Raw genomic sequence first — 19128 nt, forward strand, 5'->3', positions numbered from 1 at the left:
GGGCAACTCCCTCTTCCTGTGACCTCCTCTTGCACCCCCTCTGCTATGTCTCACCTCTTTATTTTGAAAGGCGGGCTCTCCGTCCTGCGTCAGTATGCAGGGGTGCGTAGTAGTTCTAGGATCTAGTTACTTCACTGATCCTGCAGAGTTCCAAACAACTGTGACTCAATAGGTAAGTCTCTCTCCATTGGAATGGATTGCTTAAGAGTTCAAGTTGTAAAGTCCACTCCTGTGCTTTGCCTTACCGGTTTCTCTTTGTGCTTAATATGGAGCGAGGAATGGTAGCTGGCTTCCAAGGTAAGTTTTGCGCCAGCGCTCTGCGAAAGTCTTTCCCCACGGTTTTGTTCTCTGCACAACTAATATGCTGTCCTTTGCATTTTGCAGGTGTGGAACCCTCAGAACAGAGTTTGCGTAAAGATGTATTGCGGTCCGCAAGGAATTGCTGTCTTCGGGTGAGTAGTGACGTTACGCAAGATTTAAGTCTAAATAAGGCTTCCCCCCACTGCGTGGCTAAACTGATGTCTTCTTCATGTTTCTACAGGTGTGGCAGCCTTGGAGCGGCGATTGGACGATGGGCGGCGATCGCGTGATGGTGCTCCGATGGACCGCTGGAATGAGCCGGCTTCTGTAAGTATTAGCATTGCGCTGAATTGCAATGTAGCTTGCGTGGTCTGCGCAGCTAACCTGGTGTCCTTCCTCTTTCAGCTTGGCAGCAACGAAGACTCCAGGATGACTGAGATGGAGAATCAGGTAAGTGTCTTGTTCTGCTCTCTTTTCTCTCCTTCTCCCCTGCAGATATCTCGAAACAACTGGATGGGCGTGGCTGAAGACTGGCCTGGAGTTTGCAGACACGGTGAGCGTTACGCTGCAGGAGTCCAGAATAATGCAAAGCATGTTCTGTACAAAGGGCGTGGCTTATATAGTCTTCAGAAAGTAGTCCTTAGGAAAAGTAGTCCCAGCAACCACACCCAAGCAAATAGTTCCCAAGGCAAATAGTTCCTTCAGCCCGCTTCAGATTGGTTTACAGGTGCTTCACTGGGTTTGAAACTTGTTATGCTGGTGATGGCAGTATGAGCCTGGCGCCAACGGCGCCAGGACCAAGTCCAAGAGGCCTCTGTGAGACCCTTTGGGGACTTTAAGGCCCCCATGGAACCCAAAGCCCTGGGCATGTTGGTCTGCACCTGATGTTTGGGGGTATGGACTGTGACAGCCACTGCCATGGATGACCAGACCAGGGCTATAGGTGGTTATCCTCCCTTTCCACAGCCACATTCTAAGAGGGTGGCAACAGCAGCGACAGGTCCCCCACTCCATCATAGCTATGCGGCCCATCAACCCATGGAGGTTTTTTGTTAACATCCATACATGTGCGTGATGATGTGCACCCTGCACCTCCTCCATCCTGGGTGGGCTACCCCTCCTCCCCTGGTCCACTATGAGCATTTTGGATTTTTTTGTATTAGTGTTTTGTCTATTGTGCATTTATGTGACAGTTTGTTGCTTTGTGTGGCAGCCAAGGGCATCCACTGTAGGTTCCAGCTGGACCCATAGAGGCTTGTCTTGTGTTGGTGTTTGTGCCTTGGGTCCAGACACATATGCCACTCCTGCTCCCCTTTTACTTAGGCTTGCTAGGAGTGCAGCGTGTGAAAGTAACCTTGTCACACAGTGGCATTGGGCTTCCATTCTATCTGTGGGCAGTCTCAAGTCCGACCTGTGTATACACCCCTAGACGGATTCATGATTGTTTGTCCAGTGCATGGTTTGCATCCCTTTCTGTTTGTACATTGAGTTGCATCCTTTGTTCATGTTCCATCTTCATGTATTGCCTTGACTATCTCCATTGTTGTTAGCCTTCATGCTGTATGGGCTTCCCTGGCCCCCTTTGGTTAGCAGTGCCACACACATTTCGAAGGGTGGAATTTAGAAGGGTGGCATGTGCAAGTCATGACACAGTGAGGCACATGTGCATTTGTGTATGGTCACGGTCAATACATGATTGTATTGATGAGTGAGTTATTTCTGGACTTTTTAGGTTGATCGTTGCACGCTTTGTGACAGTAGTGTTATGTGTTGGCCATTTATTTCTCAGTTTGGACATTGCATGCCATGGCATGGTGTGTGAAGCAGGTGACATGAAGTGTGGGAGGGTTTAGGTGACATACCAGCATTTAGATGTGTGCTTTGCCATGGTGTTTATGGCATACCCCATCTTTCATGTGTTCCTTTTGTCCACACCCGATTGAGATACTTTTAGTACTAAGGGATGCACACAATGTAGTACTTCCGAGCACACATTCTCAGGGTGTTAAGGTTGGGACAGATGATTGTCCCTTTGTCATCATCGATTGTCACCTGGAATGTGCCAGGGCTGTGCCCACTCCACAGGGGTTGGATTGTAGGTGAAAAATTGTGCCACAAGCTCGGTACGGGCAGCCTCACCATGTGCTCTTCCCCTCCCATGCGCAGCCAGCGTGCATGTGGTTGGGGATGTGGGGGCACCACATGTCCACTGGTACGCCACGCCATGTTGCAACATTGTGAACGACACATGCTGCCACAATGATCCTGGACACTACTAGTGGCGCATAAAGATGCTCACCCCTAGAGTGGTCAAGGGAACGAAAGAGTGACTTTAGCACTCCGAATATGCACTCCACTATGCCCCTAGTTGCAATATGGGCTGCGTTGTATCTTACCTGGGGTGGTGTGGTGGAGTTCCGTATTGGCATCATCATGCAGGTACTCTCAGGAATGTGGGGTAAACTATCCAAGAACAATTCTTCTGACCCAGATTCCCCTTCCTCCTCACCTGTTCGTGATTCCTCCGATGAGTCCTCTGAAGATATCTCCCTCCGGCTTCTACAGACATGCTCTGGCTTTTTTGGATGAGTCTTAGGAAGAGCCCCGCCGGAGGCCACCCTGCCTACTAGCAGCCAGCCCGGCAGTGGGGGCCTCCAGGGGGACTGCCCCACGACCAGGGAAAAGCAAAGCTGAAAAACCCTGGGACGATGTTAAACTGCGGTTCTTGAATGCAGTCGACTTCGTGAGACGAAAATGGCGTATCCAGTCTTTCCAGAAGGTATTGAAGAGGACACGCAAATGCGTGTTAAAAGATGCGTTGTAGGAACACAAGGTAAGAGTAAGGGAGAACATTCTGAGAAGGCTCGCAGTGGAAGAACGCTCCGAAGGAAAGCAGAACGCAGAGGAGGAGCAGAATGGCGGTCGGTAGAACAGAACGAACCGCTAGGAGAAAGTGAGGAAGGAGTTACGGAGAAGACAAAGCAAGGAAGGCGGGAAGGCAGCAGGAACCACCAGAACAGTGGACTGAGAACAAGCGTGTATACCCAAAGAAGGAGGGCTGCAACGCATCGTCGCTTAGGCTTGACGCGTATTTGTACGTGACGCGCCGTAAACAACTAGAGCGCTGCATTAGTTTCCACTCAGTAGCCCTTCTTCCATTTCCACCATAGTTTCCAGAGATGGCGGATCATGACAGTATGACCCCTTCTTATGGGCACCCCTCCTGGTTTGCCTGGATGATTTCTATGAAACTGACATAGGAGCCTGGGAGCCTTCACATTCCTTTCAGGTTCCCATGATCTTTCGGACCAGGGATACCCTTTCCAGAGTATGAGGTATTGGACTCTGCCTTGTTTGTACCTGGAGTCCAATATTTGGGAGACCTCATATTCCTGGGTGTCTTCTGGAGTCGGTGTCTTCTTTCTCAGTTACCTTTCCTATGGGTTGAATTTGTATTCCTTGAGCAGGGATGTGTGAAATACAGGGTGGACTCTTCGTAAGGAAGATGGCAAAGAGAGTCGGAAGGCTACCGGATGGACACATTTTTCAATTGAGTAAGGACCAATGTATCTTGGGGAAAACTTCCCAGGATGGACCCATCTTGGAATATGCTTGGTTGACAACCACACTTTATCACCGACTTTCCATTTAGGATTGGGTCTTCTACCCTTGTCGGCCCATCTTTTGTTCTTCTGGAGGCTGTCCGACAGATTCTCTTGAACCTCCTTGTGCGTGTCTCTGAGTGTGTGCAGCAGCTGATCGATGGTAGGTAACGAGGTGGGTTGCATGGTAGAAAAAGGGATGTGACGAGGATGGTATCCATAGGTGCACTTGAATGGACTCATTCCGATTGCTGAGTGTACTGTGTTCTTATAAGAAAACTCAGCCACCGGTATTAGCTGATGCCAATCATTCTGTGTTTGGTGACAAAAACATCTTATGTATTGCTCGAGAGTAGCGTTAAGACACTCCGTTTGTCCATTGGACTCAGGATGGAAACCTGAAGATAAAGCTCTTTGGATCGGAAGTTGTTTGCAAAGAGCAGTCCAGAATTTCGAGGTGAATTGGGTACCTCTGTCAGAAACTATGGTAAACGGAATTCCATGTAGACGCACAATGTCTCTGAGAAAGGCAAGGGCCATCTCCGAAGCTGACAGAGTGCCCCTCATAGGAGTGAAATGAGCCAATTTGCTAAAGGAATCGACTACCACCATGATTGCTGTGTATCCTGCTGAGTCTGGTAATTCTACAATGAAATCCATCGAGAGGTGTTGCCACGGTCCCGAAGGAGGACCGTCTTGTTGAAGAAGTCCCAAGGGATTTGCTGTATTATATTTGTTTCCTGCACAGGTGGGACATGAGGAGACATATTCCTTGGTATCTTTAGCCATCCTCGGCCACAAGAAATGTCGACGTAATAGTTCCAGAGTGGCAGACGGACCCTTGTGGCCTGCGGTAGGTATATCATGGCACCATGTAAGTGCCTTGGTCCTGAGCTCCTGAGTTGGAAGATACAATCCTTCCTCCCGAAACTAAAGGTTCCCTCTTTGAGTCAAGAGAGGAATAAGGGTGGTGGATGGGTCTTTCTGGGCTTCAAGAACATCTTGTAAGAAAGTGTTTATGGAGTTGTTAAAGGTTTTACCCTGCAGTAAGTATTAGTGACCGGAGTACTTTCCTGATTCTTCCCCATGACTTCTAGAAAGAGCATCGGCTAAATGATTTTTCTTCCCTGGTAGATAGGTCAGTTCGAAGACAAATTGGGAAAAGTAATATGCCCATCTGGCATGGCGGGAATTCCTGCATTCCATTTGTTGTAGGATGCTAAGGTTTCTATGATCCATGCGGACTTGAAAAGGAAACCTTGCTCCCTGCAGAAGATGTCTCCACTCCTCGCAAGCTTGTCGAATGGCAAGGAGTTCCTTTTCGATCACCGAGTAATTCTTCTCACTAGAATTGAGGGTTCTTGAATAGTAAGCAATTGGGTCTTCCAACTGGTCTTCCTTTTTCTGTAAAAGAGCGGCTCCGAGGGTCCCATACGAAGCGTCAGTCACAATGATAAAAGGCTGTGTCTGGTTAGGTTGGCTAAGTATTGGAGCGGTGGTAAAAGCTTCTTTTAATTGATGGAAGGCTTGATCTGCTTCGATTGACCATGTGAACTTGACACCCTTTTTTAACTGGGCGGTTATTGGTAGGACAATGTTGGAAAACCCGGTGATGAATTTCCGGTAAAAATTGGCTAAGCCTAAAAATCGTTGAACATCCTTGACCGAAGCGGGAGTGGGCCACTGGGATATTGCCTTGACCTTGTTCGGATCCATAGTCAGTTGGTCTTCCGAAAGTATAAATCCCAGATAAGGACCAGAAGATGCTTCAAACTGGCTCTTTTCAGGTTTAGCGAAGAGATGATTATGTCTTAGCCGTTCCAAGACTTCCTTTACATCCAGACGATGCTGCTCAAGAGTCTTTGAGAAGACCAATATATCGTCCAGATACACTACCACCTTGCTGAACAACAAATCAGAGACAATCTTGTCCATAAATCTTTGGAATTGACTGGGAGCATTAACTAAGCCAAAAGGCATTACCCTGTACTCAGTGACCCAGGGTTGTACAAAAAGCCGTCTTCCATTTGTCTCCTTTATGTATTCTTATTAAATGATAAGCACCCCTGAGATCCAATTTTGTAAACCATTTTGCTCCTTCCACAGCCTCCAGAATGTCCTTGATAAGAGGCATCGGGTAGCGGTCTCTGATTGTCTGACTGTTCAGACCTCGATAGTCGATACAGGGCCTGAGCTCTGTGGTACCCTTCTTGGGGATAAAGAACAGAGAAGCCCCTGCAGAAGAGGTCGATTTTCGGATGAGACCTTTCTGTACATTGGTGGCTAGATATTCCCTCAGGCCATCTTTCTCTGGTAGGGACAACGGGAACATTCTTCCGAACGGAACCTCTGCCTCTGGTTTTAATTCAATTCTACAGTCTTCTGTTCTGTGAGGTGGGAGAGGCTTGGGTTGGATGTCGGAAAAAACATCTGCATACTCCTGGTATTCTTCCGGGATACCAATTACGCTCTTGATGGGCATTGTGTTATTAGCTTGAATCGGCTCAGTCTCTTGAGATAAACAGTTGTGTAAACAGAGGTCAGAGCGGAATTCCAGCGTGTTAGCGCTCCAGTCAATACCAGGATTGTGTCTCCTTAGCCAAGGGATTCCCAGGATCACTGGGAAGTGGGCCGCCCTTATCAAGTCAAATGCAATTCTTTCTCGATGGGTGTTCATCCTGACTATTAATTCATGAGTCTCTTGTTTGATGGGACCCAAGGATAGGGGAGAGCCATCTACCCCTTCCACAGGTATTGGTAGATGCTTACTTCTTCTAGGTATGGCGTGCTTTGTTGCCCATTCATCGTCCATGAAATTGCCAGCTGCTCCGCAGTCTAGCATGGCCAGGCATTCCACCTTACAGTTCTTCTTCCATTCTAATACCACTTTGATGATCATGAGCTGGTGTGAGACTTCCTCTACTATGGGTTTTTTTAAAGACAGGGATTGGCCCGATAGACCCCTTCCGTGTCCCTGTTCACGGACGGGGTTGTTCGTTTCCCGACCTCCTAAGAGGGACCACAGGACAATCCCTCAGGAGATGCTTGTCAGATCCGCAATACAGGCACAGGCTCAAGTCCTTTCGCCGTTTTCTCTCTGCAACCGTTAGGGGTCCTCTGGTAGTCCCGATTTGCATTGGTTCTTCCGTTGAAGGTTTATTCCTTTCTGGGGTGGTCTGCACACTGGGAGAAGGATGGTGAGGAGCAGGCAACTTGGGTCGTCTTCTTTCTGCCCGGCGCTCCGACAGTCGGAATTCAATTTGTAGAGCTAGGGAAATCAGTTCCTGAAATGATGCAGGTCTAGCAATTCTTGACAGTTCGTCCTTTATCTCCTCTTGTAAACCCCTTCTAAATAAAGTCTGTCTTGCAGAGTCTGGCTATCCAGTCTCCTGGGCTATCCTCTGGAAATTGGTCACGTACGTCTGAACGTCAGATGTGCCTTGTTTGGTGTCTAAGAGGTTTTCATAAGACGTAAACAACACCTCTGGTCTTTCGAACCTGGTCCGGAACTGTTGGATAAAAGTTCCATAAACAGTGAGGGCTGGATCGGCATCGGTGACCAGCGGGGTTGCCCAGGCCAGGGCATTACCCGTTACTTTTGAGACAACAAATCCGACTTTGGCCCGGTCTAATTCAAACACCTTGGGGCGAAAAGTGAAGTAAATTTGACAGGCGTCCAGAAATTCTTTAAGTTTTTTGGGATTCCCGTCGTATTTGCCGCATGGTAAAGATACTGGTGGGAGATCTCCCCGATCTTCTTCTCTACGTAAGAACTGTTGTCTTAATGCAGCATTGTCTGCCTTCAATGCATTGTTCTCTGTTTTCAAAGTCTGTAGTTCGACTGTAATACCTTGTATGGCTTTAACAAGCTTGTGGTATTGTTCTAAACTGGGCATCTCTTGGCGTTGCAAACTCTCAGGAATGTGGGATAAACTATCCATGAACAATTCTTCTGACCCAGATTCCCCTTCCTCCTCACCTGTCCGTGATTCCTCGGATGAGTCTTCTGAAGATATCTCCCTCCGGCTTCTCCAGGCGTGCTCTGGCTTTTTTGGACGAGTCTTAGGAAGAGCCCCGCCGGAGGCCACCCTGCCTACTAGCAGCCAGCCCGGCAGTGGGGGCCTTCAGGGGGACCGCCCCACGACCAGGGAAAAGCGAAGCTGAAAAACCCTGGGACGATGTTAAACTGCGGTTCTTGAATGCAGTCGACTTCGTGAGATGAAAATGGCGTATCCAGTCTTTCCAGAAGGTATTGAAGAGGATACGCAAATGCGTGTTAACAGATGCGTTGTAGGAACACAAGGTAAGAGTAAGGGAGAACATTCTGAGAAGGCTCGCAGTGGAAGAACGCTCCGAAGGAAAGCAGAACGCAGAGGAGGAGCAGAATGGCGGTCGGTAGAACAGAACGAACCGCTAGGAGAAAGTGAGGAAGGAGTTACGGAGAAGACAAAGCAAGGAAGGCGGGAAGGCAGCGGGAACCACCAGAACAGTGGACGGAAAACAAGCGTGTATACCCGAAGAAGGAGGGTTGCAACGCATCGTCGCTTAGGCGTGACGCGTATTTGTACGTGACGCGCCGTAAACAACTAGAGCGCTGCATTAGTTTCCACTCAGTAGCCCTTCTTCCATTTCCACCATAGTTTCCAGGGACAGCCGATCGTGACAGGTACTCAGAGGGTAGCCACTGTCCCCTGTAGAGGTGAGATGGGTTGTATGTGGCGTGGTTTTGTTTGTGTGAGACATGCATGCTTTTGCAGGGCCATTTGTACTCACCAATGAGCCATGTGTGGCCATGCCTCCCAGCTTCCAGAGCCCGGTGTAGGGTGACATTCTGAATATGAATCTATCATGGGTGGAACCAGGATACTTGGCATATACAGAGGTAATGATTCCCTTGGCATTACATACAACCTGCACGTTGATGGAATACCAGCGCTTGCGATTGGGATAGATGTGCTCTGTGGCCCTAGGTGGACGTAGGGCCACATGGGTGCAATCAATGGCACGAAGCACTTTAGGGAAGTGTGCCACCCCGTAAAAGTCCTGGACCACGGCTTGCGGGTGTTCTTGGCATGTATATGTGTCTGCAGACTGAGGGGCGTGCAGTCATGATTGCCAACACCTGGTCTAGGCAGCATGACTGCGTGGCCTGTGAAATGCCCCCGACAATGGTTGTTGTCCGCTTAAATGACCCAGTGGCCAAATAATGCAGTACATTGAGCACCTTTTCCAAGGGGCTCAGTGCTTGGAAGACCAGGGTGGGTGATGTGAGGTCATCTTCCACTCCATGACCAGGTATAATATAATATGGGGTGGAAACCTATACCTGCCATAGACCTGGTCATCAGGCGTCCCAAAAAGGCTGGTACTGGGTAAAAGAATGCGAGCCCTGGCTATCCTCCTTGGACATTCATCATAGCGGTATAGTGCGTTGGTTATTCGTGCGCCCTTTTTATGCATTGTTTAAGAGCGCGGTGACACTTAAACCTGCTTTTGCCTGCTTTCACTTGGTGGACGTATTTCCGGATTTGAGCGTCTTTTTCCGCACGTCGGAGAACACTGTTCAATTCCATGAATACGTGTTGTTAGCGTGCATGTGGGCATTGCATGTATTTTATTGTGGTACTTCCCACACAACGCCCACATTTACGCTTGTTGTTCCCCATTCCACGTGTTTTTAGGGGACTGCGCTAGAAGGTATGCACTTTCGCTGGGCGTCTCGCGCAAGGCGTTTGCGGTGTCGCAGTGACATGGTGGACCCACGCGGATTCAGCGCAAGTCTCCGGTAAACCAGGTGCAATGTGTTCCATGAATCAACAAAGGTGGGCTTGCGTGCGTTTTGCATGCAAGCGCCCGTTTTTCAGTGCTATTTTATTCTATGAATCGGGCCCATAGTGTCTGGCATGGTGAACTCCTAGAGAATCAGATATGGAGAACCTATTACAGTTTTGATGTGATGACATCATCGCGTCCGGCATGCAAATAGCGGCCATTTGGGAATGTTGCGAGACCCGCGATTTTTTGATTTAATCTTTTTGGAGCTGGAAGCAGTTCTACATGAGGTAAAAGGGGTTAGAGGTTTTTTACCCTTTTGTCCCAATACCAAATGGATCTGTTTAGAGACATGGGGGGTCACGACAAGGTGGGCGTTAAGAGATACCGGGCACCGGTAAGGAGACCGGTGCCGGTAATCTCTTACCGCCCTATTCCAAGGTCCCTTGGCAGGGACCGTAAGGAACGTGTGGCCCGACCACACGTCCCGTACGGGTCCCGCTAAGGGACCAGGGCGCTAATAACGGGCTTGCAAGTCACAAGCCCGTTATTAGCGCCCTCCCATTCCCATTGAGCCCTATGGGGGCTCAAATGGGAATGGGGAATGGTTTGTTCAATGGGGACTTACCGGTCCCGCCAGAGTCAGACTACACTGCTAAGTGCCCATTGAACAACACCGGTGCCGGACCCGTTATTGGTGGCAGTCATGGCTTGGTAATAAGCATGGCACATCTGATTTTACAGATTGGTGGATGTTCTGATAAGCTCATATCCTTGTTTCCAGCATTGTTTTTAACATCTTTGAAAGGACATAAAGAAGCCTCTAAATTAGTGTATACCTTCCTGATATCAGAAGACTAAACCATATCACTGAGATGATGCCAATATTGCGGATTTATGCCCCTTAAATTATTGTGTCTCCACCTCCTGTAGATCAAGATTTCATGCCTGCTGTAATAAGAGAGATTGGCTCTATCCACATAGGAGCTTTCAGACAAGCCCAGGCAATACTTGCCTTAGGTAAGACATTGGGTACACTTCTAATTTGCAAGTGTTTTTTTTAAATGCTATGAGGAACCCTTAATTGAGTGTGGGTTCTATCATTCAGAGATGATGAGAGAGGAAGAATACTGACATTCCCATAACAAGAAAGCCATTCATAGCAACGAGTTAAGGTCGCCCAGAGGCAGTGGATCATATTCCCCAAGTTGCCCACACAGGTATTTTATTAAATATCTTATCTGAGTCCCAACGAAACAGGGACAGCACAGATCTAATTAAAAGATTATAATCCTATACTAAAAGTGCCCTTACTCAACAGGGCTTGACAGAGAGACTAGGAGAGAGAGCAAATATTGCAACACATCACCGGGTCGTATACACTGCACAAATGTGCACATGTCGCCACTGATGAATGTCCAGCACTGAAGTGCATGTTGAGGATAGAAACCTGTGCACGTTGGGCTTAGAATGCTAAAAGAATAATAGCACTTTAGTGAGAGGAATTCAGTGTAAATACTGTACACGGATTGTTTGCTGTAATTGAATCAATTATTTACATGTTTGTATGTACGTTTTATACATTAGTTTTAATGTTTTAAAATGATTTTGTGATTGTGTTTGATGTTTAATAAAATGATTATTTTTTTTTAACAAGTAATGACATTTGGGGAGTTAGCCCTATGATGTGTAGATTGTTCTGTCTTGTGAGAGTGATGACACAAAGGCCCTGATTCACAGAGCGTTTTCCAATGGGGCGTTGCCATTATAAAACGCTTCTGTGAATTAGGCCCTTAATGTTTGCCTTCCTTCTGTATGTTTAATGTGAATACCCACGTGGTAGGAAGGCTGTGTTTCCCCGATGTTTGTGATCATTCTGCTATGTAGTGAAATAACCTGTGAAGGGCTTTTTAAAACATTTTGTAAATTGCTCCCCTTTTTTTCTTCCCTTCCTCAGATCTTGATATGGTTGTCTGTGTGACAAGTGTCCCCTGTAAGAAGTTGTATTTCTTGTTCCTTTTCCAAGTTTTCATCACTTCCTCCTTGATGTTCTGGATACAATGGATGTGGTACAACAAGCAAGATGATTTGTGCCGCATTCCAGAGAAAAATGTGCCATGGGAAACGCGAAAGGTGATGATCCTGCTCTGGACGCTGCCTTTTAGAGAATCGTTCAACCTAAACCAATGTGCAGCACTGTTTGGGATCACAGGCTGTGTCTACACATCTGACCGGACATTTTACAAGCATGCAGATGCTGTCATCTTCCACCACTCAGACCTCATGGGCACCCCACATGATTTGCCTCGACAACCAAGGCCAGTTAACCAACGCTGGATCTGGTTCAACTTAGAGCCTCCAAGCAAAATTTTCAATCTGCATACGGTGGACAAACTGATTAACCTCAGCATGACATACAGGCATGACTCAGACATTTTCACCCCATACGGGTGGACTTTGTTGACTGAGAGGCCACAGAACTTCAGCATTCCAACCAAGTCCAGGCTGGTGGCCTGGGCCACCAGTAATTGGGATCCAAACATCAGGAGGGTGCATTATTATGAGGAGCTGAAGAAACATCTCCATGTTGATGTATTCGGACCCGGGAACCTGCGCCTGGGAAGGGATGAGCAAACATTAGTTCTGTCCAAGTACAAGTTTTACTTGGCCTTTGAGAACTCTGCAAACCAGGACTACATCACAGAGAAGCTTTGGAACAATGCTTTGCTCTCACGGACAGTGCCGGTGGTACTCGGCCCTACCCGGGAAAGCTATGAGCGTTTCCTCCCAGCTGAAGCCTTTATCCACGTGGATGACTTTCCCAGTGCCAAGGAGCTGGCCGAGTACCTTCTGGCTCTAGATAAGGATGATGAGAGATACCAGAAGTATTTTACCTGGCGGTCTCACTATGAGGTTGTTGGACGAATGAGTTGGCCCACACACTACTGTAAGGCATGCTATTACCTGCGAAAAACCCCAACATACAGGACCATTCCTAGTGTGGTCAAGTGGTTCACATCATAAAATTCTAAGGGAGACTAGAACGTTAAACTATTACCTGCTCTAGGATAATCACACTAAATCTACACTAAAATCTACACTAAATAAAGGGAGATAAACCATTATTGATTACGAGAAAAAAGTCAAAAGCGAAGGCCTGAACGAATGAAAGAAAGATTGAGATGGGACATCAGCGGTGCCAGGAAAATAGAGGTAGATAAAGAAGTGAAAAGGTGTAGTAGTAAGAAGGATCCAAACAAAGTGTTTGAATTATATAAGGGGATATGGAAAACTAAGAAAGTAGAAGGTAGGATTTCAATAAATGGGTATGTAAGGGATGGGCTGCACCTTGTTATCAGCTGGAAGAAAAGCACCTGTTTCAAAGAATGGTGCATGTTATTTACAAAGTATATATCTGGGTGCTCGTCAAATATTCTGATGGGTGTTGCTCAAATATAGAAGGGTGCTGATAATGATAGGATGCTGGTGTTAAGATGCCTGTGCCAGCCTATTAATTTAAACGTCACCATACCAATTTTCACATTGTCAAGCCAGTTTCAAAATGAGCCAAATAATAACATGGTATCATGCCAGTATCATGCCTCCTCGTCTCCCTACAGTTAACCACAATGTCACGTTGGTTTATACATTACCTTCAGAAAAAGATCATGACGTTTGAATGATACCATACAATTGTTGCTGCAGTTAAGCTCCTTGTAATGCTATTTTTTTACATTACCCCCTAAAACCACAATGCCATTTCCCAATTGCCTCTAGACATATCATAGGTCAAATTTACATTTCATTACAATGCCAGGTTTACACAGACTGTTCATGACCGCGTCCACGGTGCTGCCTCCTTTACTAAATGGTCATGCTAGTTTCCACATTGCCCTGAGAACAAGGCAAAAGGCCACCTTCACATTGCCTCCAGAATATTGCACAGTGTCCCATTTCAGGTTTGTCTGCAGAAAATGTGTCCATGACCCTTCAACCTTGCCCCAGAGGATTGCCCCATGCTCCATTTTATTTCTTACAAACGATTGCCCCATGCCAATTTCACATTGCCTCCAGACAAGTTGCCTATAACCATCCATTTTGCATTACATTAAATGACAGTTCAATCCTATTTTTCTTTTTTTTAAGAAGATTGCCACATGGCTCATGGCACTGACGTCATGCCACCTTTACGTTGCTCCCAATAGATTGTCCCATGGCACTTTCTCATTGCTCAATGAGAAAATGCCCCAGAACTGTTTACATTGCCCCATGACAATTTCACATTTCCATAAAAAGATTGCCTGTGCCAGTTTCAAATTGCCCCAGAACATTTCCCCATGCTGCACCACTTTAACGTTCCCCAGAGACCATTGGCTTGTGACACTTCAATATTTGTCACAATAGTGTCTTTATTCTGTCCCCATTTGCATTGTCTGATTACACTTTTACATTATTAGCATAGTAGACTCCTGTAACCAACCTCCATCTCACTACCCAACCCACCCTCCATATTTTCTCCTTACACTACACACACCAGCCAGCCAAACACATACTGCACATTTGGCAACTTTCACTTCAACATCCCGCCTGCCACTGAGCCAAACCCCAGAAAACAAGTCATTCACCAGCCCACTCCCTGGCACCTTCCTCCTGGCCCATTCATGCTTTCAAACCAGAACCCATTAACAGGAAATCAAGCAGGGTTACAACACCCGGGCTTCCCCTCTGGCAACCAAAAACTCATGCAACATCACCTAGCTCACTTGCAATCATATTTGCAGAAAGGAAATGGCGGCTCCAGTTCTGCAACCATTAACAGAACAGATATCCCATCTTTCCCATCCTTCTCCATTCTTCCCTACCTTTTATGGCACCAAACGTCAAGAGCCTACCCATATGGCAGATGTTCCACTGTACAGCACCCAGCTAAATTACATAACTTTATTTGTCTCATATAACTTTAATTGTCTCCTATTTAATCTTCTTTTACTATTGTATTCACTGTCAAGGCCCTTGAAACTTACTGTGGGACTGCAGCTGGGGTCTGACTGGAGCTTTATTCCCATTAGAAACATTTCCCTAGGCAACAAATGATTGGCTACTGTGGGCTTCTTTGTCTCTCAACCTTGGTGAGCCGATCCACTGTTTCTTCTTGTGAGCAGAAATTCAATTTTACCTTGTGATGTGGCCTTCCAAACACTTAATAATAATGACTTCTATCAAGTTTGCCTTGGGACTGCTTAAACATGCCCACCTGTGGTTCATTAATATACCCAACACTTACACTCAATACAACCTCTAGCTATTTCAATATAATAATACAAATATGGTTACCTCCATGTGTCGAAAACCATAAGAGATATATGTTGTTAATACAACCTAGGAGCAACAGTCCTGCTCCACCTATGCTAATAGAATGAATGACTATGTGCTGACATAACATAAACATGCATATTTGTGTGCTCATGTAACAAAAACATGCATATTTGTGCTCTGTATTGTGCGTTGTGATGTCACCCCACCAAGTAACCCTTTAGCGTTACTTCTTTAACTTGCACATGTGCCCCCCTTGGGCATCATGGAATCTACCCTTGCACATTTCCCCCCTTTGATCGATATTATTAAGCGCAACTTCTGTGAACTTGTTGTCCTTTCCCTCTATACACCCATGCACACTCCTAGAGGACCAATAGCATCTTCAAACATGTGGTGTTTGTGTATGTAAGAGTTTCTGCCTAAGATCAATGGCCAGCATATCTCATGGATCATCTACACAGATGATCTGGTCCTTCTTGACCAGACGCAAATTGGGCTTCAACGGAAACTAAATTACCTGCAAGAATAGATGGGTAACAACGATTTAGTGATAAACATCTATAAATCCTAAATCATAAGCTCTATAAATACTAGTGGAAACACCATATGTTGTTTAAATGCAAGGTAGGATGTGAACACTTGGAGCAAATAGATTCTATTCGATATCTTGGCATCCGATTGAACAAAATCATCGGTGAATGACCCTGGATGCTAGACCTACAATCCAAAACTAAAATGCTACCAACACAGGGTGCAATCTTACATGGCAAATACGGGAAATTCACCATGATCCCAATAATCATATTATCCACTTTAAACTATGGAGGAGAAACTGGCCTAAATCTATCCAGGAAATTATGGAATGTCCTTGAGGGGCACTTCTGGAAATAAATCTTACAACTACCAAGAAGCCTGCCAGTTGTTGCAATGACATTTGAGCTGGGGCTGCAGTCCTTACACTCAGTCCTGCTATGGAAAGCTCTATCGCTCCTAAGGAAAAGATACATGTCAGATGCTGCACGCCCCTATAAAATATTAAATCCCCCACAATACTAAAATCAATCCTGGCTATTATAGGGATGGCGTGACAAATGCCTGGCCCATTTGCAATCCTTGGATACGTCCTTGGAGACCTTGATCATCAACTGATGTGCAGTTAAATGAAAATTGAGCACAGGATTTGATTGAGACTCAGCACTTCAGAGCACAATACAAATGGATGCTAGATTTGGCCTCAGAACACTGCTCATTAAATAAAACATTGAAATATCTGCCGAAATTTCCGAGTTGCAATCACAGCAACCAGTTCTTGAGGTTAAGATTAAATCTATACCCCACAAAAGACACTTTGTATGCTCGATAACAAGATGGCTGGCATGACAATCTATGCCACTTTTGCAACCATACCTGATATTATGGAATCAAACAAACATCTGATAATGTCTTGTCCAGCTTTAACTCAAGAGAGAACACTTTATTTGAAAGTAAACGTTACCAATGTAAATACTTTATCACAGGATGAGTGGTGGAGATTATTTTTGTTAGGAGAGAAGTCGGCTCATGTATTTGCAGTCATAAACTTCCTAGATAAAGTATTACATTTAAATACATGGACTTAATCATGTAAAGATGGAATGTGTAGATGGATACTTTGCGGACATCTGACTAACTGTAAACACAAAGAATGAACAAAAATTATGAGATGTTTTTACGTGTAAAGTTTGTAATCCACTAATTGAATAATAAAAAAAATAAGGTATGTATCTTTCTTGTCAGACTTGTGGCATAATTGGCAATTTTTACAAAAAGTGTCATATACTTCCCATTTTTCCCACCCGCTTACATATTTGAAACCCCAGTTGACATGCGTAAGGAGTGATAAGTGCCACAATGAGAATCAGGACTTAGTTTCAATGACATTAGACAACCAAATGGGGACCCAAGCAAAACAGTATGAAACCAAGTCTTGGTAACCACTTGCTCACTTCTGGTATCACAGTCGTATCAATCTTGAAGAGTGGTTAACCTGAAATGATATGCCCGTTACTTCACCCTAAAACACTTAGCCCTCTCCTTGTCACATTCACCGTCCACCTTGCTGGAACTCTTTTGGAATCACTGCAGTTCTGTCAGCCCACTGCTCTTTCTTCTCGGCATCCTCCTTGCAAGCTCAGGGACCTCTTGATGCGTGTGCAGCCCAACCTAAAAAGGTTGGATCTTGAAGAGCAAGATGGTCGGTAAAGGGGACAATGTCAGAGTGAAGGACACAAGGGCGGGAGAGTACAGGGGGCACAGTCTGCTCCAGTTTGGTGAGGGGGGGAAGAGGCCTGGGCCCCACAGACATGATGATAATTTTGTTAGGGCCACCATCCCTGCTCACAGAATCGAATGCTTGGTCACTCGCTGTGCATGCACTGTTGCTGTCTAGGTTGACAGTCCCCTTCCAGCTAAAACATAATGAAAATGGGGTGTCTTAATGTGTTTCCTTTACTCATTACTCCAGGTCAGTGCCTGGACATCATTGCTTCTTTTAATGTTCATGAGCACTACTACCTCCTCAGTAAACTCTTCTAGCCCATCGTCTTTCCACCCAATTACCCCCTCCACCCATTCGTTGTTATAAACACTGAACCTTCAATCCGCCTCTGTAGCCTTCTTGTGCACCATGAAAATGCATGCCCTTTCTTCTTTTTGCATGACATGTGCTGATTGTGGTAAATAGTTGTTCCCTCCTTCTGGCCCCCTCTTATTTATTTCAGTATCACTTTTTCATCTGTGCTTGGGTGTGCCTGTGACATGTGGAATGAGAGAGCACATACAACGTGTCGTTTCATCCTCTTTTGCCCCCCCTTCTTCACATACTCACACCACCCGTTGTCTTACTCAGCACTGTGCTGACCTTGAATGCCATCTCTAAACAATTAAACAATTCTGTGTTAAAAGCCTCTCTTCTGTTTCTTGTCAAATCATTATCACTTATTACACTATTGATACTACTGGGGATAAACTGTTCCCTTTCTTCTTTAAACAAAAGGAAAGGAAGAGCAAACAACAATTAACACAGTTCTCATGTTGGGACACTTCTGCTGCTTTCATGTCTGAATACGTGCTGATGTCCTGTAGAGGTGAAATGAGGATAGAAAAGTAATGGAAAAATGGCCTATACTTCCCATTAGTCGGCCGTCCTTTCTTTCCCTGCAACGAGGGAAAGGGCCTTGTCCTGGCAAACTTCTGTAAGGTGACGGGCTGATAATGTCTGTTATTCTCCAAGACCGGGTGGTGGTGCCTCTTCCTCTGTCTTTTGTGGTGCTGAGCAGTTTGTGTCAGCAGAATTGATGGCAAGCCTGCAAAACAAGGTAGTATTTGTTGCAAAATGTTCTCCATCCTGGTATTCTTAGCTCTTCTACAGGTGAAGGGGATCGCAATCTGTTCTTGCTGTGGCTGTCCTGACAAAATATAAATCTAACAATTTCTGTTATTTCCCTATAATCTCCCCAACACTCTGCACCTAACTCTGAAGCTGTTTAATAATAATGTATTCATTTAATGTTTAATAAATCTTCCGTTCCTTGCTAAAAACACAACCAGTACACAATACCTTTTTCATCTATTACACACATATATATTCAATACTCAACATAAATACATACAAAATGTTACTCCAACATTTATTCATGGGTCTCCTTTGTGTGCTGCATGCAGTGAAAAGAATTCCTCTGGAATGCCATATGGCCAAGCTGAATATAAAATTCTTCAACTATAACCCTGCTACATTATGCTAAAAATGCTATTAATCTAAAACCAAAATATATTTCCACACCTCACTACTTTACCTGCACTTACCTGTACTTGTTTCTTTCCAATAAAGGTCAATAGGGGAATTTGCACACCCCCTTTGTGTCCACATATACTTTTCTTTTCTTTTCTTTCTTATCTCCAAACAAAAACATCAGGAAAAATGAAACCTCGCCTTGATGTCCAATAATAGCTCTTTTCATCTGAGGCTCCTTCCTACTATATTAATAAGCTATACACTGGTAAGGACACCTGGAGATCCTTGTGCATCTAAAATAATATTTTGTAATTTGTAATACAAATCACTGGTCCTGTTAGTGTCATAATACTAATTATTTACAAA

The 19128-nt window shown here is 45.4% G+C and overlaps 1 protein-coding gene across 1 annotated transcript in view; it reads left to right on the forward strand.

The window, feature by feature from the left end:
• Positions 1–16753, forward strand: part of LOC138503801 (3-galactosyl-N-acetylglucosaminide 4-alpha-L-fucosyltransferase FUT3-like) — a 239368-nt gene extending 222615 nt beyond the window's left edge. Inside the window, exon 2 of the mRNA XM_069623803.1 lies at positions 11632–16753. Within this exon, the coding sequence (XP_069479904.1) occupies positions 11640–12698 (1059 nt within the window). The 5' untranslated portion in view covers positions 11632–11639 and the 3' untranslated portion in view covers positions 12699–16753. The remainder of the gene's footprint in view (positions 1–11631) is intronic.
• The last annotated feature ends 2375 nt before the right edge of the window (positions 16754–19128 follow it).

This window comes from Ambystoma mexicanum, chromosome 11 (genome assembly GCF_040938575.1).
Source record: "Ambystoma mexicanum isolate Mex_15411 chromosome 11, UKY_AmexF1_1, whole genome shotgun sequence".
NCBI lineage: Eukaryota > Metazoa > Chordata > Amphibia > Caudata > Ambystomatidae > Ambystoma > Ambystoma mexicanum.